At 37.5% G+C, this 24,694-nt stretch overlaps 1 protein-coding gene across 5 annotated transcripts in view; it reads right to left on the bottom strand.

Annotated features, from left to right (window-relative positions):
- CAMK2D (calcium/calmodulin dependent protein kinase II delta) overlaps nt 1-24,694 on the bottom strand; it is a 376,805-nt gene that overhangs the window by 238,050 nt on the left and 114,061 nt on the right. For all 5 annotated transcript variants that reach the window (XM_012558245.2, XM_023740191.1, XM_004385901.2 and 2 more), the window contains exon 3: nt 11,112-11,171. In XM_012558245.2, coding sequence (XP_012413699.1) covers nt 11,112-11,171 — 60 coding nt within the window. The remainder of the gene's footprint in view (nt 1-11,111; nt 11,172-24,694) is intronic.

The raw sequence follows: 24,694 nt of genomic DNA, 5'->3' as shown, positions 1-24,694 counted from the left end.
TACCTAGCTGCAGGATCTAGGTTTGGTTTAGATAGTTCCTAAGGCCCAGTTTTACATTTTAGGAGAAGAGAACTATACAAATCCTAAATGCTATACACACAGACATGGGAACCTGCTTATAAAGAAAGTAATGGTTTTATGTATTCTTTGATCTGTAACTGTCAGAGTATAGAATTTCATGTATTGTTATATATGTCAAACTATAAAACCTGTTCAAACAGAGCATCCCTCTGAAACACAACCAGTCCATATCAGGGTTAATACAGAAGGTAAACAAAATCAAACCCATTGTAGTTGAGTCAGCTCCGACTCATGGCAACCCCAAGTGTTACAGGGTAGAACTGCACTCCATAGGGTTTTCAATCACCAACATTTCGGTTATTAATCGAGTGCCTGATCGCCTGTATTAATGCTCTACAAAAATAACAGTTTTATTTTCTTGTTTTAGTGTTAGAAATTTTGAATTGAATTTGTATCCTATGTGACGGGAGAAACTGATCTGAACTGAAAACTTCAAAATCCTCTTTGAAAGGGAGCAAGAAACACCAATGCCTTTTCAGTCTTTAAGCTCTAATTTAGGTTCACTAAACATCAGGATCACTTCAGATAGTGATCTGGCAATTTAGGTCTGGCAATGGTATTAAAAAGTTGTGACTTGAGACGAGTCATAGAGGTTCATAAAATAATCTGAGTTTCTCAATTATTAAAACAAAAAAAATTGGGAGTTTGTACAAGATGATCTATAAGATCTCTGCTGCTGCTAATATAATTTTCTAATATATCTATATCCACATCTATATATATCATAGTGATTTAGTATCTGAAATATTTTTTTCCTACTGTTGAGTATATATCTTTCAGGAAGAAACTACTAAACTTCAAGATACAATTAATTAGGTAGTATACGTTAAATAGTGCCCTATAATAATTAACTCAGTTGATTATCTTCCAAAGCCACTACTAATCTCTCAGTTTGTCATACTGTGGTGGCTTACATGTTGCTGTGATGCTGGAAGCTATGCCACCGTATTTCAAATACCAGCAGGGTCACCCATGATGGACAGGTTTCAGCAGTCCAGATTAACACAGACTGCGAAGAAGGGCCTGGAGATTCACTTCCAAAAGCCTGTTACCAGTGGAACACTGTCTGATATAGTGCGGGAAGATGAGCCCCTTGGATTGGGAGGCACTCAAAATACAGCTGGGAAAGAGCTGCCTCCTCAAAGTAGAGTCAACCGTAATGACATGGATGGAGTAAAGCTTTCAGGCCCTTCATTTGCTGATGTGGCACAACTCAAAATAAGAAAAATCAGCTGCAAACATCCACTAATAATCAGAACATGGAAAGAACGAAATTTGAATCAAGGAAAATTCGAAGTTGTCAAAAAATGAAATGGAACGCTTGAAGATGGATATTCTAGGCATTAAAAAAACCAAACCTATTGCCATCAAGTTGACGCTGACTCTTAGCGACTCTACAGGACAGAGTAGAACTGCCCCAGAGTCTCCAGGGAGTAGCTGGTGGATTCGAACTGCTGACTTTTTGGTTAGCAGGCGTAGCTCTTAACCACTACGCCACCAGGACTGGTACTGGCCATTTTCAATCAGACAATCATATGGTCTACGATGCTAGGAATGACCAGTTGAAGAGGAATGGCATCACATTCATTGTCAAAAAGAAAGTTTCAAGATCCATCCTGAAATACAGTGCTATCAGTGATAGGATAATATCCATATGCCTACAAGAAAACCATTTAATACTACTATCATTCAAATTTACATAACAACCACTAATGCCAAAATTGAAGAAACTGAAGATTTTAACCAACTTCTGCAGTCTGAATTGATCAAACATGCAATCAAGATGCACTGATAATTGGTGGTATTTGGAATACAAAAGTTGGAAACAAAGAAGAATCACTAGTTGGAAAACATGGCCTTGGTGACAGAAATAACACAGGAGATTGCATGATATAATTTTGGAAGACCAATGACTTACTTATTAGAAATAACTTTTTGTAAAAACATAAACAACAACTATACACATGGGTCTTACCAGATGAAATACACAGGAATCAAACTGACTACATCTGTGGAAAGAGACGATATAAAAGCTCAATATCATCAGTCAGAACAAGGCCAGAGGCCAATTATGAAACAGACCATCAATTGCTCCTATGCACGTTCAAGTTGAAGCTGAAGATAATTAAGTTCACAAAAGCCAAAGTATGACTTTGAGTATTTCCCACCAGAATTTAGAGACCATCTCAAGGATAGATTTGATGCACTGAACACTTACGACTGAAGACCAGAAAAATTTGTGGGATGACATCAAGGACGTCATACACGGAAAAAGCAAAAGGTCATTAAAAAGACAAGAAAGGGAAAAAAAAGATCAAAATGGATGTCACAAGAGACTCTGAAACTTGCTCTTGAACAGAGTAGCTAAAATGAATGGAAGATATAATGAGGTAAAAGAGCTGAACAGAAGATTTCAAAGAGCAGCTTGAAAGACAAAGTAAAGTATTATAATGAAATTTGCAAAGACTTGGAGTTAGAAAACCAGAAGAGTAGAACATGCTCAGAATTTCTCAAGCTGAAAGAACAGAAGAAAAAATTCAAGCCTCAAGTTACAATACTGAAGGATTCTATGAGCGAAAAATTGAATGACACAGGAAACATCAAAGGAAGATGGAAGGAATACACAGAGTCACTGTGCCAAAAAGAATTGGTCGACATTCAGTCATTTCAGGAGGTAGCATATGATCAAGAACCAATGGCAGTGAAGAAAGAAGTCCAAGCTGCACTGAAGGCACTGGCAAAAAATAAGGCTCCAGGAACTGATGGAACACTAACTGAGTTGTTTCAACAAACAGATGCAACGCTGGAAGCACTCACTTGTCTATGCCAAGAAATATGGAAGACAGCTACGTGGTAAACCGACTAGAAGAGATCCATACATTTGCTTATTCCAAAGAAAGATGATCCCCAAAATGTGGAAATACAATATCATTAATATCACATGCAAGTAAAATTACACTGAAGATAATTCAAAAACAGTTGCAGCAGTACATCGACAGGAAACTGCCAGAAACTGAAGCCGGATTCAGAAGAGGACGTGGAACCAGGGATATCATTGTTGATGTCAGATGGATCTTGGCTGAAAGCAGATAATACCAGAAAGATGTGAAAGCAGACAATACCAGAAAGATGTTTACCTGTGTTTTTTTGACTATGCAAAGGCATTTGACCATGTGGATCATAACAAATCATGGATAACATTGCAAAGAATGGGAATTCTAGAACACATAATTGTGCTCATGTGGGAACTGTACTCGTACCAACAGGTAGTTGTTTGAACAGAACAAGGGAATACAGTGTGGTTTAAAATCAGGAAAGGTGTGCATCAGGGTAGTATCCTTTCACCATACTTATTTAATCTGTATGCCGAGCAAAGAATCCGAGAAGTTGGACTATATGAAGAAGAACAGGGCAACAGGATTGAAGGAAGATTCATTAACAACTTTCGATACGCAGATGACACAACCTTGCTTGCTGAAAGGTAAGAGGACTTGAAGCACTAACTGATGAAGATCAAAGACTACAGCCTTCAGTATGGATTATAACTCAATATGAAGAAAACAAAAATCCTCAAAACTGGACCAATAAGCAACATCATGATAAACAGAGAAAAGATTAAAGTTGTCAACGATTTCATTTTACTTGGATCAACAATCAACACCCATGGAAGCAGCAGTCAAGAAATCAAAAGGATGCACTGCATTGGGCAAATCTGCTGCAGAAGACCTCTTTGAAGTCTTAAAAAGCAAAGATGTCACTTTGAGGACTAAGTTGTGCCTGCCCCAAGCTATGGTATTTTCAATTGCCTCATATACAAGCAAAGGCTAGACAATGAATAAGGAAGACTGAAGAATCAATGTCTTTGAATTACGGTGTTGACAAAAGATATTGACTATACTGTGGACTGCCAGAAGAACAAATAAATCTGTCTTGGAAGAAGTACAGCCAGGATGCTCCTTAGAAGCAAGGATGGCAAGACTTCGTCTCAACTACTTTGGACATGTTATAAGGAGGGGAGGGATAAGTCTCTGGAGAAGGACATCATGCTTGATAAAGTGGAGGTTCAGCGAAAAAGAGGAAGGCCCTCAATGAGATGGACTGACACAATGGCTGCAACAATGGGCTCAAACACAGCAATGATTGTGAGGATGGTGCACGACAGGTCAGTGTTTCGTTCTGTTGTACACAGGGTCGCTATGAGTCGGAACCGACCTGACATAACCTAATGATAATTACATCATCCAAAGTTTATTACAACTCCTCACCAAAATAAGATGCATTATCTACACCTCTCTAACAATTCTTAGAAGGAAATTAAAAAATATTTTCTCCACTTTACAAAGAGAACTAGACTATAGTGATCAGATGGGATGTGCTTCAGTAGCTCAGGAAGAAAATCAGTGTCAAAGGCAAAATAAACTCTGGTCCACTGAGTCTGTTGAGTTTTCTACCAGTAACATGTCTTTAACTTTCTATTGCACCCTATAATAATGTTTAAGTAAGTGTATTCAGGGGTAGTGGCTAGGAAAGCAGGTAGGAAGGAGGTAATGATTACGATATCGTGACAGGATCTCAGGAAGGTTAACTCATTGCACTAGGGGTCCCTGGGCATTAATATAAAGACTAGATTGTACTCAACTACTAACCTAAAGGTTGTCAGTTTAAACTCACCCAGTGGCACCATGGAAGAAAGGCCTGGAAATTTGCTTCCATAAATATTGCAGCCAGGAAAACCCTATGGAGCAGTTCTACTCTGTAACAGATGTGGTCGCCATGAGTTGGAATCAACTCGAAGGCAATTAGTTTGGTTTTTGGTTTGGTAACCAAGGGTTTGAAGCCCTTCATTTGGCTCTCTAGCTACTAAAATTCATTAAGCCATATCAGCAAATGCTCTCATTATAAAGATAGTTGTAATCTTATACAAAAATATAAATGATTCTTCAAACTTTCAAAAAAACTGTCTTGCTCTCTTTGTCTACACAAAGTGTAAACAACAGTTTTTAGAAAATGGGAGAGCCCAGCAGCAGAATTTACCAGCCCACCAACTGCAAAACTGTCTCAAATATCAATCTCCTCACAAATAAGGGCCCATAAATGGGTATCTTCTCACTGGGGACATCAGATGAGTCAGATAAATTCCTGATATATATGTTTTTTCTTTTCTGGATTCATATACTTGGAATAAATACATGTTTTGCCTGTTTCCCTGGTTTCTCTTTACTGTGCTTAGTTACTTGGGCTTCACCATAGGCTTTAATAAATTCCTCAATAATAATGCTTACCAAAGACTAAGCACAAAAACAGGTAGAGGCTATGTTGAAATATAAAATAATTTTGAGAACAATTTGTCTACTACCTCAAAACTTTTTTTTACTACCTTAAAGGCATTTTCCCTTATTTAACAGATACGTTGACAGAGAGGTGAAACTATTTGATTTACCACAAATTTGTTTATACCAAGGGAACGTAAGTGTATTTTATTAAAATAAAAGACGAACATAATGATTAAAAATAAGGTAACAAATTAGGGTACAAGGTAAGATATTCTCTCCAAATTGTTCAACACTTTACTGTCAATTTAGAGTCAGCTATATTTTGTCCAGTTTGAGGTTCAAACAAAATTGTCTGGCTAGCTGGTCTGAAGGCAGAGTAAAGAAGGAGCTGCTTAGGGAATGGCCTGCCAAATTTGTTGAGCCAAAAGATGCATAATTCTTTTCATAGGATATGCACACCACACAGAAGACAGAACAAGCCTGGAGCTATTTAAATTTTTATGCAGGGAGACAGACCTGATGGGCACAGACAAAACACTAGATTCTGATGGGCTGAGGGATCATTCGACTATTACCTCTAATTCTGCTCATGTGACTGCAATCCATTTTACACACAGCAGTTGGAGCAAATCAGATTATGACATACTCTTGCTTAAAATCTTTCCACTGGCTTCCCATTGTGCTTAGAATAAAACCCAAACTCCCAAACCTAACTTAGGAAAAGGTCCTATGTAGTCAGGCACCTACCCACCCTTCTGACTCATCTCAGGTCACTCTCCCTTTTACCCATGATAGCTGTTCGCTGGCCTTCCCATGCTTCCGCTAATAAAAGAAGCCCATTCCTGCTTCTTTTATTTAAAAAAAAAAAAAAAAAAGATTTTGCGTTAACTGCTCCCTCTGCCTGAAAATCTTTCTCCCTGAGCATGATGACTCCTTCCTGTCATTCAGATCTGCTTAAATCTTACCTCTGCAGATGTAGCTTGCTTTACCAGCCATTATAAAGTAGCCATCCAGCAGATTTATCACCTTTTTTTGATTCTGTGCATAGAACTAATCCCTGTGATACTATTATGAGGTTTTATTTGTTTATAGCCCATCTTCTTGCACTAGGATGTAAGGCTTTGGGAAAATGGGGACGTCATCTCTTGATCGTTGCTTCATCATCAGTGCCTAGAACATAGCCTGGCAATGGCTACACACTCAATATATTCTGTGAGTGAGACAATTAAAAAATTTATTTTCAAGATATATCTAAAGAGGCAGGAAAATGCTCAGAAGATACATATATAATCTACCGCCGTCAAGTCAATTCAGACTCACAGCGACCCTATAGGGCAGAGTAGAAGTGCCCCATAGGGTTTCCAAGGAGCAGCTTGTGGATTCAAACCACCGACCTTCTGGTTAGCAGCCGAACACTTAACCACTGTGCCACCAGAGCTCCATATATATATATATGATATTTGTAAAAATAAAAAAAGTAAGCATATATATACATTTTATTATAAAAAATCTGAAATGAATACAACAAAATATTAAAAGTTGTCCTCTCTGGTTGCAAGTGGTTTTTACTTTCTTCTTCACGAATCTTCCAAACTGTCCACTAAGCGTGTTCATTACTTTAAAATAAATAAATGAATAATAACATTAAAGAAAAAAAGTGGTTTAATGAGACCACTTTTAGTTAGTTTAAAATATGTTTCTTTGAGAGAATTCTTTTTACTTGCTGTAATTTCTTGATTATTGATTCTGTGTCAAAAAAAAAAAAGATGTAAAAAATGAAAATGTAACAAGCAAATCTTCACAGAGGAAAAACTGTCAAAAGTATTATTTCCTTCCCTTAAGTTCTAAAACCTGACAGATCTTAAGAAAACAGAGAAAATAATAAAACGGAGGGGAAGAAAATAAGGATCTCATATTGTTTAGATATCACATTATCTATTTCAGGGAAATTAGCCCCAAATGCTATTTTCCCTTTATAATGTGAAGTTACAAGCAGTAGATCAAGCATCTCAATAGGAACAGGAGCACTCTGCTCACTCCCATATATTTTTAAACTAAACATCGGTTTAATGCAAACATTCCCTCTTTGTTTGCTGCTGCTTACTATGTTATGACAATTACTCTTTTGTTTTGTGTTTGTTTTGTTTTTATCATTATTCTTTACATGAATAAATACAACACTGTCAGATGAGATGACATGGAAACCCCCCAACTAAGATAAAATGAAAATTAGTTCATCCTTATTTCTCCAATTAGGTTGGGGGAAAGCTTTGGCGAAACTCACTGGGTAAGGTCCTGCCTCAGGGCCTTTACACAAGCTGTTCCCTCTGCCTGCAACACCTCTTTTCCCCACAGAGAGCCACAAGATTTGCTTCCTCTCTTCTTTTATGTCTTTACTCAAATGTCACCTTTTCAATAAAATTAGCTCTGATTAACTATTTAAAATCATAACCCCCTTACATTCCTTATTTTCCTTCTCTGCTTTCTTTTACTCCTCAGCAATTATCACCATCTAATATCCTATACTTTGTTTATTGTCTGTTTCCTCCTACAAAAATGCAAGCTCCTTTAGAGCAGGAATATGTATCCGTTTAGTTCTCTGCTGTACTCCCAGAATCGTAGTTTGTTGACTGAATGAATGATATGAGTATATGTGATATTGATATGGTTTTTGTGATTGTGTCTTAAAAGTTTAATCTATGATTTATGCCTTAAAGTCTAGGACCACTAGAAATCTCTCTTGTGGTTAGAAACAGGTTCTAGGCTCCAAAGACCCAGAATTTCCATAGCTCCTTTTGTATTCCTGAAATCTTGAGATGGCGGAAAACTTCAAGTGAGGCCACCAAGTAGTCACGACATTTGGCTGCTGAAGACCTTTGAAAAAAATTACATATTGTGTCAGAGTGTGTCAATGATGCCATCTACATCACAAAACTATAGAATCTGTCCTAGTGTATGACTATTCCCTTTCTCTGATGAGGTTATTCTGCATGGGGTGTCAAAATGAAAACTGTTCTTGTTTTAACCCGGTTGTCTTTATTTATTTATTTTTTTGTGTGTGTGGGTGTGTATGTGTGCTTTAGGTGACAGTTTACAGAGCAAATTAGTTTCTCATTAAACAATTAATACACATATTATTTTGTGACTTTGGGCATTGGTTTCCAACCTCATGATGTGTCAACACTCTCCCCTTCTCGACCTTGACTCCCCATTTCCATTCATCCAGCTTTCCTGTCCCTTCCTGCCTTCTCGTCTTTAATTTCAGGCTAGTGTGCCCATTTAGTCTCGTATACATGGCTGAACTACATGTGTTACTGTTTGTTTCATAGGCCTGTCTAATCTTTGGCTGACGGGTGAACTTCAGGAGCGACTTCAGTACTGAGTTAAAAGAGTGTCTGGGGGCCATACTCTCAGGGTTTATCTAGTCTCTGTCAGACCAGTAAGTCTGGTTTATTTTTTTTGTGAGTTAGAATTTTATTCTACATTTTTCTCCCGCTCTGTCCAAACCAAAAAAAAAAAAAAACCAAACAAACAAACCCATTGCTGTCGAGTTGATTCCAACTCATTGTGACCCTACGGGACACAGTACAACTGCCCCATAGGGTTTCCAAGGAGCAGCTGATAGATTCGAACTGCCAACATTTTGGTCAGCAGCTGAAGCTCTTAACCACTGTGCCACCAGGGCTCCCCCTCTGTCCAGGACCCTCTATTGTGATCCCTGTTAGAGCAGTCGGTGGTGGTAGCCAGGCACCATCTACCTGTGCTGGACTCAGTCTGGTGGAGGCTGTGGTAGCTGTGGTCCATTAGTCCTTTGGACTAATCTTTCCCTTGTGTCTTTGGTTTTCTTCATTCTCCCCTGCTCCAAACGAGGTGGGACAAGTAGATGTATCTTAGATGGCTGCTCACAAGCTTTTAAGACCCTAGATGTTACTCACCAAAGTAGGATGTAGAACACTTTCTTTATAAACTATGTTATGCCAATTGAGCTAGATGTCCCCTGAGACCATGGTCCCCAGCCCTCAGCCTAGTAACTCGGTCCCTCAGGGAGTTTGGATGTGTCTATGAAGCTATGGTAAGTAGCTTTGGTAAAGGGTAAAACAGTACACAATACTGGGGAAGTCAGCATAACTTGACAAAGGCAAACTCATAGCTTGGTTGTCTTTAGAATGTTTTGTCTTGGGTCTCCTAGAGGGAACAGTGGCAATTCATCTCAGCTCAAAAACTGAGTTTCATAGGAAGACAGTGATGAAAACAAAAACCAAACAAACAAACAAACATACAAATAACAACAAATTCATCCCCTCTACCCCTTGCAAGAATGGCAGTTCTCCAGACAAAGATTTCATTTTATCTTAAATCTAAACAAGAAAAGTGCTCTTTGGGCTACAGTGGGTGATACTTTGAAAGTTCTCCTTAGCCAACCAAGAAATGTCACAGACTTGTATCAGTATGAAATACTTGTAAAGAGGTAGATTTGCATTTGAGAGTTGTTCTGTTCTCTCCCTAAACTGGAAGGTTTCAGATATACTTGGTAGTGTCTATTCATTCACTTAAGAGCTTAAGATTTATGAATGCAGGATACAGAAAATGTCAAGGCAGGAAGAGAAACTGAATGGTCATACACATAAAAAGAAAATAAAATTTCCTTACATCTTTCCTTCCTGAACTATAAACATTCTCTGTGAACGATTTTACAAACTATCATCTCCTCTTCTCTCACAACTTCTAGACCAGAAACATTTGAGTTGACAATAAAATCTAAAACTGATGGAGCTGGGGCAATAACATTTTTTTAAAAGAATCTAAACCATTGTCACAGAATCTAGTTTATATATATATATTTTTCTGTTCTTTCTTTTTCTTTCCTTTGTTTTTTTTCCTTCTATTTTTCTTTTACTTATTCATTTGCTTATTCTGGAAAATAACTGAAAACTATTATGCTATTTTATAATCCATGAAGGGTAATATTTGAAAATAATTTTACTAGTTTCTGAAATAGAATCAATGCCTATAAAATAAACTCTTTTCAGGATACGTGAAAAGTATTTTAGCTGATTAAAATAATGGCGTAAGTTCTATATCCCCATACTTCATCATTATCCTGAGCAATCTTTAAAGACACATAAAGGCCCTATTCAATTAATAATAATTTATATTATTCTTTAAAGTATTAATTGGCATAGAACTGCTATCATTTAAAAAATATACAACTTTCAAAAAAAATTATACTTGTTTCAATTTTACCTTCACAACTACCCTCCAAATTAGGTAAAAGATTATCATTTCCATTTTACACATGAGGCAATGGAGGGATAAAGAAGCTGTGTGACATTTCTAATGACACCCAACTAGTTAATCTAGGAGACTCACAAAATATGTAGTTAAAATAAAGCTAATATAAGATAACTAGCAATTATGTAAATTTATTTATTCTTTAAATTATACCCAGTTTCTCTACTGGTTGGTGTGCCCTCAACTTTCGGCATCAAAGAAAATCTACCCTATTGATTCAATTAACACGACCATCTTTATTCTTTTTAAAAGTAAGTGCCTCAGTAATGATGTAAGTTTAATTCACAGAGACAGTTTCTGTTACCCTACTTGCTTCAAAGATTTCACACACACAAGAAATAAACAAACAAACAAAAAACTTTAAATGTAACCAAAGGCAAAACGTTAGGAACTTATTTGTTAATAGTTACAAATATTCTAAATTGTTAAATTAAAATTTAAAGTACACTGAAAACATTTCCTCACCAATATTGGGGTGCTTCAAAAGACGGCAGATTCTGGCTTCCCTTTCCAGTTTCTGGTGATCTGTTGAAACAAAACACAAAATTAAATCACAACATTCAGCAAAAAAGAATAAAACATAATAAACAACATACCAAAATGACATCTATACAGCTTTATATTTATTTATCCTTTCATTTCTTTTTCAAAAAGTTATCATTTGAATTTGGAATTAGGTGAATACAACACAGTTCAACAATCTAATTTTCTTTTTCATTGGGTTGATGTTTGATAGAGTGAGATATAGGATAGCTGATTTATACTTGAGTTGATGGGAAACAGTGGTAATGGCACAGAACAACAGTATTCTTTCTTATCTTTACTTCAAAACTTGTAGTGTTACAGCAACTTAAATAATTCAATATAGACAGACAAATTTAAAGCAGAGATAATCACTGTACTTTGATATGGAGTGGAAGAACTTTATAGGTACTTTCCATTTCATCATATAGAATATTGGGATGTGTAATCAGAGGTCAAGATTTAATAAAATCAATTTTTATCACTTCATCAAGGACAGTCTTAAGTGAAATAGGCTTTCTGTTTTTCCTATGAGTGCATGGTGCTGTATATGATTGATACCACTGTCGTGATTTGTGCTTTAAGGCTCAAGCAGTTTTACCTGCCATTCTTTTTGCACATAACTGAAATGCCAACACAATAAAGAAGGCAGATAATGTCTTAGTTTTATTATGGAAATGATTTTGACCTCACCCAAAACCAAAAACTCACTGCCATCAAGTCGATTCTGACTCACAGCGACCCTATAGGACAGAGTAGAACTGCCCCATAGGGTTTCCAAGGCTGTGATCATTATGGAAGCAGACTGCCAGCCACATCTTTCTCCCGCAGAGCAGCTAGCGGGTTCGAACTGCCAGCCTTTCGGTTAGCAGCAGAGTGCTTTAACCACTGTGCCACCAGGGCTCCTTTTTGATATCACAGATACCCTAAAACGTTTTAGGGATCCCATGGGTCTACAGACCACTGTTTGAGATCACAGATGTATACTATAAAGAACTGTTTTATCATAATACAGTTTTTTTGGAATTTAGGAAAATATTTTAGACACAAATAGTGGTATTAATATCTCAAAGAGAAAGAGTTTTTTAATGAATCATCAAGACAGCACTGGATTGCATCTAACACTGTATCCAGTGTTTGGCTGGACTGCCAAATATAAAGAGAGATAGTCTCTGATCTTGCCATCATCTAAAACTACACGTATTTCAAATAAATGTAAATTCTTCAAACCCCAACCTCTTTAACAGGTTCTAATTCTTAAGACAAGCTATTTCTGAAATATTCTTATTTAGAAATATATAAGAAAACACAAAGGGTTAAAATAGGTTTTGAAAATGTATCTCTCTAACACCATTATCTTAAACACGTACTGTCACGCTTCTCTGTTAAAGACAGATGCTTATAGGGCTTAGATAGGGATACGTAAATATATATATGTGAAACCATGTTTTATATACGTATATATGCGTGTGTGTATATATATGTATGTATATATATACATACATATATATACATACATATATTTACATAGCAAAACCAAACCGTTGCTGTCAAGTCGATTCCAACATACAGCGACCCTATGGGACAGAGAGAACTGCCTCATAGGGTTTCTGAGAAGCAGCTGGTGGATTCGAACTGCCGACCTTTTGGTTAGCAAGCTGAGATCTTACCCACTAGACCACCAGTGCTCCACAGACATATGTATATATGTGTGTCTGTGTCTGCATGTGTATGTGTGTGTGTATATATACATATATATACACACACATATACATATATACACACACACACATATACATATATATATATTTTGTTTGTTTACAGGTGCTCTGGAGTTTATTCTGACTCATAACAACTCCCCCCAAGTAACAGAGTAGAACTGCCCTGTAGACTTTTCTTGGCTGTAATCTTTACGGAAGCAGATCACCAGGTCTTTCTCGGGGCCACTGGGTGGGTTCAAACTGCCAATCTTTCAGTTAGCAGCCAAGTCCAGTTTAACCACTATGCCACCAGGGCTCCATACATATATATACATATGCATATGCATATGCATATATATCATCTGATACACATATAATTATATTAAAATAAGAAAGTCAAGGAAACAAAAACCTTTATTGACAGTAAGTGCTATAGAGTTTCAGCTACAGTAATGAACATAGAGAATTTTTCATAGCATATGAATCAGTGGTCTATTACTACATAACAAATACCACAAAGTTTGCAGCTTAAAACAACATATATTTATTATCTTACAGTTTCTGTGGGTCAGGAACCTGGGTGCAGCCTGACTGTACCCTTTGCTTTTGGGTCTCTCGCAAGGTTGCAATCAGGGTGTCTACCAGGGCAGAAGTCTCATCTAAAGTCTTGACTGGGAAAGGATCTGCTTCTACACTCATACGTTGGTTGGCAGAATTTCACTTCCTCAAGGGCTACTGGACTAAGGGTTCTTAGCTGACTGTTGGCTGGAGAATGCCCTCAGGTCCTCAGGTATTTACTTCTCCCTAGCTTTAAATTTTTTTTTTTTTTAACTTAACAACTTGCTTTATCAAAGCCACCAAGGAAAAGAGTCTGCCAACAAGATGGAAGTCACTGCCTTATCTAGCCTAATGACAGAAGTGACATCCCATCATATTTGCCATATTCTATTTGTTAGAAGGCAGTAACTAGGCCGACCTACTTCAAAGGAGAGGGCCTTGTACACAGGTGTGAATACCAGGAGGCAAAGATCACTGGGGACCATCTTAGAGTTTCCTGCTACAGCAGACTTCAAAACAACAGTACTGATGCTCTCATGAGTTCTCTCTCTGAAAAGCAGCTTTGCTTACTTTTTCTTCTATACTCTTAGTGATCACCTATGAATCATAAGGCATTCTGAAATGTGCCATTGGGGCATGTTTTGACATTCCAAGCATGATAATATAACTAAAGTTCTCATTAAAACCAGAATTCAACAATAATGGAAATGCATTAACACCTGGTGTGCTTCACATTTCAACATCAAGTTCACAACTTCACTTTTTAGAGGGAATAGGTAGGAGGTAGGTGAGGAGGAGTGACTAAGTACTGATTATTACCAAAAGCACATTTCCCTATTTATCCTGCTAAAAAGATGAATTGGTTTTACATTTCAAACTTCCTTTGCTTTAATTCAACTGGCAACAAAAGTCATACATCCTACCTCATCATTTCCAGCTCTCACAAATAACTATAATGGTGAAAGGCAAACACAGATTGTTAAAGGCAAGACATCCATAACACTGTTTAGCACCATCTTTTCTTTTATTGCCCACAGTCCCTGAAGCTAGTGTAGAATCAGCTGCATTTATCATTTAATATTTAGTAAAGTGCCTGAACTCTAACAGTTTGGCTTTATTCTTCCTTTGATGTTCAAGTCCACATTGTTATGTGACTAGAAAAATGACCCTTCAAGCTATAGTCTTGTCAGGTCTGATTAGGTATGCTCTGTTAGCAATATATGGTGGAACTGTGCCATATAAACAATGCCTTAAAGGAAAATGTATTATCATTTGGTTTTGACATGGAGTCAATGAGAAATAGTATTACCTGGTACGAGACCTCCAGATTTCAAAACAGCGTCAGAAGATTTGGGGAAAATGTATTTATTTCTTCCCAGCTTTAGAATCTTTTTTTTTAACTTAACATGATATTTTATTTCAAACAAGGTAAAAATGTGAATTCAGACTTAATGAAATAAATCCTCAACTATTATTCGCAATCAAGTTTTAATCTTTATGCTAAATAAGAACTCTGAGCACAATGTTTCAGATCTGTCTTATTTCTGAGTGTAGGTTAATCCCATTTCTCTGGCTTCTGGATTACAACAAGCCTAACTAGATTCTTAATTTTTTCCTATTTGCTCGGTTTCCAAGAAACTATAGCCTTAAGAAGGAGCCCTAGTGGTGCAGTGGTTAAGTGCTTAGCAGTTAACTAAGAGGTCCCCTGTCCAAATTCACCAGCAGCTTCCATGGGAGAACTATGTGGCAGTCTGCTTCTGGAAAGATTACAGCCTTGGAACCTATCTACTCTGTCCTTTAGGGTCGCTATGAGTTGGAATCAACTCGATGGCAACAAGTTTTGGTTTTATTGCCTTGTTACGGATTGAACTGTGTCCCTCAAAAACGTGTGTTGTAAATTCTAACCTCTATGTTTATGGCTATAATCCCATTTGGGAATGGGTTGTCTTTGTTGTGATGAGACAGGATTAGTGGAAGGTTTATTTTGAGTCAATATCTTTTGAGATATAAAAGAGATTAAAGCAAGCAAGCAAACAAGCAGAGCCAGGGGAAGAGAAATGCCAAGCCACATGAGGGCTACCCAGGAGCAGAAGCTCAGAAGAGACAAGAACCTTCCTCCAGAGCCAACAGAGAGAGAAAGCCTTCCCTTGGAGCTGGCACCCTGAATTTGGACTTCTAGCCTCCTAAACTGTGAGAAAATTAATTTATGTTTGTAAAAGCCACCCACTTGTGGTATTTCTGTTGTAGCAGCACTAGATAACTGAGACAGAACTTGGTATCAGGAGTGGAGTACTGTTCTAACAGACACCTACAATGTGGAAGCAGTTTTGGCATTGGGCAGAGATTAGATAATGGGAATAGACTTGAGGGCAATCGGTTTAGTTTTGGTAACAGGAAAAGCCTAGATTGCCTTGAAAAGGCTGTTAGTAGAATTATGGACATCAAAGGTAATTCTGGTGTGGGCTTAGAAAGAAGTGAGGAGAGCCACAGAGAAAGTCTCTATCATCTTAGAGAATACATAGGGCACCAGCAATAGAATGTTGCTAGAAATGTGGATGTTAAATGTGCTTCTGGTGAGGCTTTAAAAGAAAATGATGAAAATGTGATTGGACAATGGAGGAAGGGTGATGCTTTTTACGCAGTGGCAAAGAACTTGTCTGAATTATGTTCAAATGTTTGGTGGAAGGTAGAACTTGTAAGTGATGAACAAGGATATCTGGCTGAGGAGATTTCTAAGCAAGATTTTAAAGGAGCCGCATGTTCCACCTTACTGCTTACAGTAATATGTGAGAGGAAAGAAATGGACTTAAAAATGACCTGTTGGAAAATTCTGCTGTATAATCTAAGGACATGTGCCCTAGAATGTTCACCACGGACATGGCTACACAATCTTTTGTTAAAGAGATTAAGCCTATGACTGATGGATCTAACAACTACCACAGCAGAAGACCCATTAGCTTAGACTGAAGGAGACAGAGAAAAAGCAAAAGGAAAGAATGCTGTCTTGGAATTCTACAGGCAGAAAAGAGGCCAAGGGAGTTACATCTGTTGTCCTCCAAGAAAAGAAAAGAACCACCTCTGGACAGCTTGGAGATCAGCAGAACTGCTGGAAGGAGCATGGGAAGCAGGGCTGCCTCAATTTCAAAGGGCAGAACCATGGCCTGCTGGGTTTCAAAGGGTGGGGCCATGGCCTCCTAGGTTTCAAAGAGACAGATCTTCACTAACTCGGTTCCAGAATATGTGGCTGCCGTTCACAAGTGTGGGGGCGGTGAGGTGGGGTAGAAGCTGCTACTCAAAGCTGAGGGAGCAGGGCTGCCATGCCCAAGGGGCAGAAGAAGGGCAACAGTGGGGCCAATGGGGTGAGGGTGCCACTTAGATGGATTAGGAGAATGTGGCCACCCAAAACCAAGGGAGCAGAGTTGTCCTCCCAGTGGGCCTGGAAGGCAGAGCGGAAGCCCAGGGCTGAGGGGCCTCCACTCACAGAGGATGTGAACAACACCCAGAGTCTGGAGGGCAGGGCCATTTCCCAGATGGTCTCAGAGAACCGAGGATTATGTTCAAGTCTTCAGAGCTAATGTAAATTGTTCTGCTGGGTTTTGGACTGCTTGGTGCCTGTTATCCCTTTTTTCCCTCATTATTTCTCCCATTTGTAATGGCAATGTCTGCCTTGTGCCTGTTCCATCATTGTACTTTGGAAGCAGAAAACTTGTATTCTAGATTTCACAGGTTCACAGATGAAGGGGAATTTTGCCCCAGGATGGAATTGCCTAAAATCTCACTCTTATTTGATTTAGATGATTCTGTCAAGATGAGATTTTGGACCTGGAGTTAATTTAAAACTTTTGGGATGATGTGATGGGGTGAATGTGTTTTACATGTGTCAAGGACATGAACGGTGGGGGAGGGGGGGAGAGTTGAATATTATGGATTGAGTTCTGTCCCCCAAATATATGTGTTATAAATCCTAACCTCTATGCCTGTGGTTACAATCCTATTTGGGAATGGACTGTCTTTGTTATGTTAATCAGGAAGGATTAGTGTAGGGTATATCTTGAGTAAATCTCTTTTGAGATATAAAAGAGATTAAAAGCAAGCTAGCAAGCAGAGACAGGCAAAGAGAGATTCCAAGCCAATGAAGATCACCCAGGAGCAGAAGTTCAGAAAGACAAGGACCTTCCTCCAGAGCAGACAGAGAAAGAAAGCCTTCCCCTGGAGCAAGCACCCTGAATTCAGACTTCTAACCTTCTAGACTGTGAGAAAATAAATTTGTTTATAAAAGCTACCCACTTGTGGTATTTCTGTTATAGCAGTACTAATTAACTAAGATAAGCCTCAAAGAAGAGACACCACACTCCTAGGACCAAACTTGGCTAGCTAGCTATTCTCAAAAGAAGAAAGATTAAAATAAATGGACCAAAACTACCATAAAAGGTTTGTATTGTTGTTTCTATTTATTATACTCGGTCTGCTTTTTGCTGTCAGCTGTTATTTCCACGTATATCTCTGGCACATCAAATAGTTTTAAGTGCACCTAATAGGCATTAAAACAACATGTACCTAATAAGTGTATACGTGAAGGAATGATGACTGTCTCTCTCTTATTTTCTAACTTCTGTGAACTCAGTATTGAGAAAAGCAAGGGTATAAAAATGTAAAATAATCACAAAAAAACTGGAAGTGAGAGCGTGAATAGGTCCTCTCTGAATACAAAGTACACCTTTAGTGCACAGATTCTAGAACACTAAAATGTACTTACTCAGATGCCTATACCTGGAGGTTTTGGAATTATATTCTGAACACATTTTTATTGCCAGTGAAATTAGCTAGCTAAACAAGTGCTCCTGTGATAAGAATATAGAGTCCATCCACTTAAGTAGGCCACATTTAAAACCACATTTAAGTTAAAAGGAGCCATTTAAAAATACAAAATACAAAATCTGAGCATACTGTGTGTGGATTTAAAGCTGTCATATTCATTTAACCAAAAGTTTAAAAAATGAATAATTAAATATTGCACTTTCATTTTATCCTTTTATTTCGAAATATGCTTAATCTATGTCATAAATTCGAATTTTAAACTATTTGACCTAGATTACCTCTGACACTGGGTATCAGTACCTCCTCATTATTCTGCTGCCCACTAGTAACCTCGACGAGTCGGCAAGATTCTATCCCATTATAGGATGATGTTCTTCCTTTCACGGTAAAGTAGAATTAGACGTAGGTGTTGAATGTTCATACATCTTAATTTAGTAATGAAACCTTTTAAAGAGTTTGTTCTGTGTGGGAAGCTCATATAAATGTTAACCACTGAATTATGATGTCAGTCCAGCCTTGATTCTACATGGACTAGAAATCATGATTTCCCCAGGAAAGCCTTTTAGTTCCCTATTTTTTTTTAAAAAAACACTGAAGAAGAATCAGGTATTTTTTCTTCTTTCTGCAATTTCTTCTGTGGAGGAATATGAAATTGTCCATTGGTGCCAGAGGAATAAATCAGAGACCCATAATGAAGATGCCTGATTTTGTAAAGCCCTAGACACAGAGACACAGGTGCCCTGGTGGCGCAGTGGTTAAGCGCTCTGCTGCTAACTGAAAGGTCAGTGGTTCAAACCGACCAGCTGCTCCACAGGAGAAAAGACCTGTCCTTCTGCACCTGTAAAGATTACAGGCTAGAAAACGTTATGGCGCAGTTCTACTCTTGTCACATGGGGTTGCGATGAGTCAGAATTGACTCTATGGCACACAATAACAACAGACATAGAGACAACTGGATGGGTGAAAAGATCTCAAGCTTCAGACAGAAGGAGACAAGAATTGCTTTGTTGGTTCCACCATATACTCTTACCTGGGTATCCGATTTACTTAAGCTCTCAAAAGCCTCATCTATAAAATGGGCATAAAATATCTACCTTGCAAGGACTAGAGAATATACATATAAAGCTAGAAGGCACTATGTCTACACCATAGTAAGTCTCAATAAATGACAGTATCAACACTACTATCATTGTTATTACTAGTATTTTGTCTGACATTAAAAGAACTGAATTCTTAAAGGTGCATTAAGAATTATATTAGTTCCATCAAAATTTAGTCATTTTACATGCACCCTAAGTACCATGAAAAAACTCTTTCCCATAAAATCACATTATCATGCTAACAGGAAGATACATCCTGGTAACTGGTAACAGAAACAGTGGGAGAACCACTGATATTCGTGTTCAGAAAAAGACTAAATCAATACAATAAAATATGGACAAAAAGTCACAGTAATACAATTTTATGGTGTACTTTAAACATCTCAAAAATAAATAAGGATCAGGAATTTTTTTAATTGTGAAATTTTTAAACAAATTAAATTGACCAGCTTTACAAAAAAATCGCTATATATATTTTATTCATCTGGAATGAATGCCATTCTACTAAATAACATCACAGATGATTGTTTAAAAGGGAATTTGATGGTACCATTCTTATGAAATATTTCTCAGGAGAAATATTTTTTCCCTTTCCAACACAATAATGGTATTCACTCAGCGACATGACATTGTATCTGTTAAGAAAATAACACTTTACACAAAATTATGCAAATGTAAAACAAACTATCTGATAAAGCCTCTGTTCAGTAGTAGTTTAAAGGAGAATACAACATGTAGACTTTTTAAAATTACAAACAGGAAACATTACTTTACATAAAATACTATATAAATGGTTAGTGTCTGATTATATAGAATATCTACTACTTATATACCTACGAAGAAGAAAAGAAGAGATGGAAACACTCTGTTAGGACCTAATGGAAGTCTTAGGAGAGCCTCTTAGGAAGCTTCTCGTCAGTTCTAGGTGATGGGCTAAGGGGAATTTGAACTGAGCTTTTATCCTTTGAGAGAGGAAATAAGAACGTAATTGTTTAGAACAAGGTTACGAGGTATACAGTGCTGAAAAGAAGACTGTTTCTGGACTATATGCCTCCAGAAAATAAAGGGAGGAGATGAGCAGGAAGTCCTGCTTATGCCCTTTGTCAACTTTAGCTGACAAGAGTTAGATCTCCTTGTCAGTTCTCAACCTCTCTATGTTGCTGTCTTCCCCTCATGAGGGTGCCTCTGCCTGCCTATGTGTCCAGCATTCTGCTAACATGGCTATATCTTTCATTCTGTGTCTTAGGATAGTGAACTTGTATTGTTGAGTGTCTCCAGGGAATTCAGTCCGGAGGCGTAAAGCAGGAAGCATAAGAACAGGAGGGTGGTATCCAAAATGGGCAGCCAGCCAGTACATGTACATAAAGGGTAAAGGCATCTATCCAAGGAGCAGTCAGCAAGCCATAGTTAAGGCTTGTCCAAAGGAGGAAAGTAAAGCTTTCCAATATGATATTCAGGACATAAGGTATCAGACTGAGAGTTCACACAGAGTTCACACAAAGAACTGTCAATATTTTAAACTATATCTCAATTGACTTACTATTATAAAAACAAACCTTTACATAACAAGCTATGATGATGTTACTAGTTGATGCATTTAAGAATTAGAGATTTCAATCTCATTATATTTTAATTGTACATCAATAATTTAATTCATGCAAAATGAAAAAATTATTCTAATTATACTCCTGCAGAAAGGTAATGAAATAAATTTTATATGTCTCATTATGCTCTCAGTCTCCACAATTTGATCTACACAGTATTCTCCTCTAAGTGTAATTTCACTTGTAAGACTGGAGGAATTTGCCACATAATTCCATTTTCCTGTTTATGAATAACAGAGCTAAGTCACTTGAGACGCTTTGCATTATAATCTTTCAAACTTTGACTATACATAGAGACTAAAAGGACCGAGAACAGAAACAAGACATACTAAAGATAAAGATAAATACAATCCTCACTTTACCATTTTTTTCCAGTGACCCAGACAATTTTTACAGGCAGTTGCCTAGTAACCCAAGAAAGCATTTACTTCAGGGATTTTGCTATTCTTAAGATTTTTTTTCCCTAAGAATTAAGTAAATACAATTCATTTAAAAAGTGAAAAGTATAAAATATGTATATACTTTAGCTTCTGCATACCACTTTCCTTATGTAGTTTAATATTAACACATTAAAAATTGAGATAAAAGAATAACTTTGGATAATAATACAGAAGAAAGAAGGAAAGAAATTCATGAAACTTGGATTTCTATGGTTTCTCTAAGTATCTGGAACTTTCAGTTATTCATTTTTCTGTGAATGAGTTACCTCAGAAGTAACTGTGAAGCTAATGAAGCTTAAGCTTCAGGGCTTTCACAGGCACAGCCCCCAGAAGGGGCCTTAGCAATAAGTTCACAAAGTCATATGCCTTCATAAAATTTGCCAAAACGATATTTTAACAGCAATTGGTTACATTCAGTATTTCTTTTCACTCCATCCTCCCCTTCATTACACTTTCCCTTGTGTTGGGTGATACTGGAGTAACCTCAAACATTTTTTTAGATCTAAATAAGAGGAAGTTGCGTTGAGAATACGTTTAGTTTGGGTTTAATAAAACGCATTTACTTGGTTCCTTGTCCTCTGTCTATAGCTATGTTATTGCTAGCCATCCCAGTGCAGGCATGTTTGAAGGAATACTCCCACCTCCCAGTCTGCCACAAGATGATGCAGCATCCCAGAGTTGGTACCATGGTATGAATTAGCACTACAGATCACACTGCAAGCATGTGTGTAGAGGAGGAGAAGTAGGGTTTATTTTTGCTATTTTTTCTGGATTTTGTTCTCTTCACAGTATTTGTCATCTTTTCAAAATTTATAATTTGTTGTGATTATTTTCATCCTAAATATATTTGCTGTTTAATTTTGTATTTGTAATTTTGTTGTCTTTTGTTTAGAGAGTACTCCCTAAATTGAATACACTTCTGGCTCTACTAAACCTGGATCCACACTCCTTGTTATACTTATGAAAAAAGTGGAAGATAATTAATTGTTTGAATTCCAAATGTAAAAAACTGCTTTCATATTAAATACTTTATGAAATTTATAACATCAATTTTCTTCAAGTGACTAGAAACTCACTTATATTTCTAAAATTATTTATTAAAAACCCACATATATTTCATATTACATTAGTTGCAACTGACCAACTCTAATGCAAAGATCACTAAGTTAAAAATCAGGAAAAAAAGTGACTTCTAGTACAGGTTAAGCCAGGAATACTGGTCAAAAAAAAAAAGACAAATCTCATAAGTGTTAAAAACTATACTTATTCCTCTCTACTCTATGAACATGCTACAAATTAAATATATCTTTATTTTAGTGAAAGAAAACCAATTCCTATATCAGACATGGTACTAGCAACCATATTTATTAAGCAGACACAAGGACACTAGTAGATGCTTTGGAAGATAAAGTAACATATGATGATATAGGTACTCATGAACCAGTAAATTATCTAAAAAGTAGGGTTTTAATGATAATAGTATCCTTCAAAATGGAAAAGGGAAGTGAACCTATTATTTATTGAACTGTACTCCCTAAGTTCAAAAACTCAAGACACTAACGTCTTGCCTCTATATATTTTAATCACATATTTCTAGATAATCACATTTTGTCAATATTTTTATTTCCTACATAGACCCCCCCCAAAAATATGAGGATTATTACAATGCAGCCACCTAAAAAAATACTATCGAGAAAAGATAGTAAAATGAAATCGTCTCAGTTCTAGCTGAACCTCTAAAGGCTGAAAACAACAGAATAGCTTTCAGGTACAGGGTGCTAAAACCATATATTCAGGACTTGCAAAGGGATCAATCAAATCATTCTGCCATCATGAGCCCACTGCTTACTTCCATCTACACAAGAGATGGTAATGAGACCACCAGATAGGACTGCCCTGGATAGAGACTCCAGAGCACTCTGCATCCCCTCCTACCCCATGCTGGAAAGGAAAGGAGATTGCTTATTCAAGGGCTCCAAGTGGGGAGCGGGGAGGAAGATGTTTAAGATAAACAACTGAAGAGGTATATCCTCTAGAGTTTGAGAAAAATAAAAACTGTTACCTATTTTAAACCTGACTCTAAAAGCATGATAGCTAGCTGCCCTGAAATTGCAAGGTAAAGAAGCTCTGTTGTGATCAGGCTATACTTCCATCAATGGCAAGACAAAGATACACGTTTCCCATGGATCAAATGTGGGCCCATAGGAAGCAGCAGACCAGGGTAGTCTTATAAGGAACACTACCCAAAAGGACCGCCTGGGGAGGCAATGTGATCCCAAAAGAGGGGTGAAATTCCAGAACTCCAAGAGCTGCAAATCCAGTTCAAAACATCCAGCCAGGGGAGACATGGCCATCATTAGGGGAACTGTAGCCAGAGGCACCCAGGAGAAATCATCCAGGAACCCACAAATATGCTCCATGAAAGACAGTTAGCAATTATACATCTATCAGAGGGTAGTACTGAAGATTAGAAGTGTAGCAGTGACATAAGACTTCCCCAACTCTTTAAGCTTACCCCGAAGGGCCACAAAAAGCAGCTTATGAATGGGACAGAAAGTGGGGTGACAAAGAGTGTTGGGTACACACCCCTCCCTCGTCCATAGAGGCTCTAAAGCCTGAAGCAGGCCTGGCATGGGGAGGGGAGAAGTTTTAAATAATACTACACTGCTCATGACAGTTTAATTTCTGAAATGAGACTGTTCTTGTGACTAAAAGTTACTGCAAAAGTATGAGAGCTGACCAAGAGTTCATCAAGGGCAGAAATGAATATGTTCAGTAAGTGTGAGGGAGCCCAAGAAGAAATAAAGGGGTTTCTACTTGCACACTACTGAAGCCACTGGTTACAGCATTTGAATATATAATTTTTAATATATAGTGTTTGTTATGGATTAAATTGTGTCCTCCCAAAAATCCGTGCTGTAAATCCTAACCTCTATGCCTGTGGTCATAATCCCATTTGGGAATGGGCTGTCTTTGTTATGTTAATGAGGCAGAATTAGTATAGGGTGTATCTTGAGTCTATCTCTTTTGAGAAAGAAGAGATTAAAACAAGCAAGCAAGCAAGCAGAGATGGGGGGAACAGATACCAAGGCACATGAGATCTCTAAGGAACCAGGAAACAGAAGCTGAAGAGACAAGGACCTTCCCCCAGAGCCAACAGAGAAAGCCTTCCCCCTAGAACCGGTACCCTGAATTTAGACTTCTAGCCTCCTAAACTGAGAAAATAAATATCTGTTTGTTAAAGTTTTCCACTTGTGGTATTTCTGTTACAATAGCTCTAGATAACTAAGGAAGTGTTTTAATATA

Source organism: Trichechus manatus, unplaced genomic scaffold, assembly GCF_000243295.1.
Source record: "Trichechus manatus latirostris isolate Lorelei unplaced genomic scaffold, TriManLat1.0 scaffold00150, whole genome shotgun sequence".
Taxonomy (NCBI): domain Eukaryota; kingdom Metazoa; phylum Chordata; class Mammalia; order Sirenia; family Trichechidae; genus Trichechus; species Trichechus manatus.
Note: the sequence above shows the minus strand (reverse complement) of the source record. Positions and strands in the feature narration are given on the sequence as shown.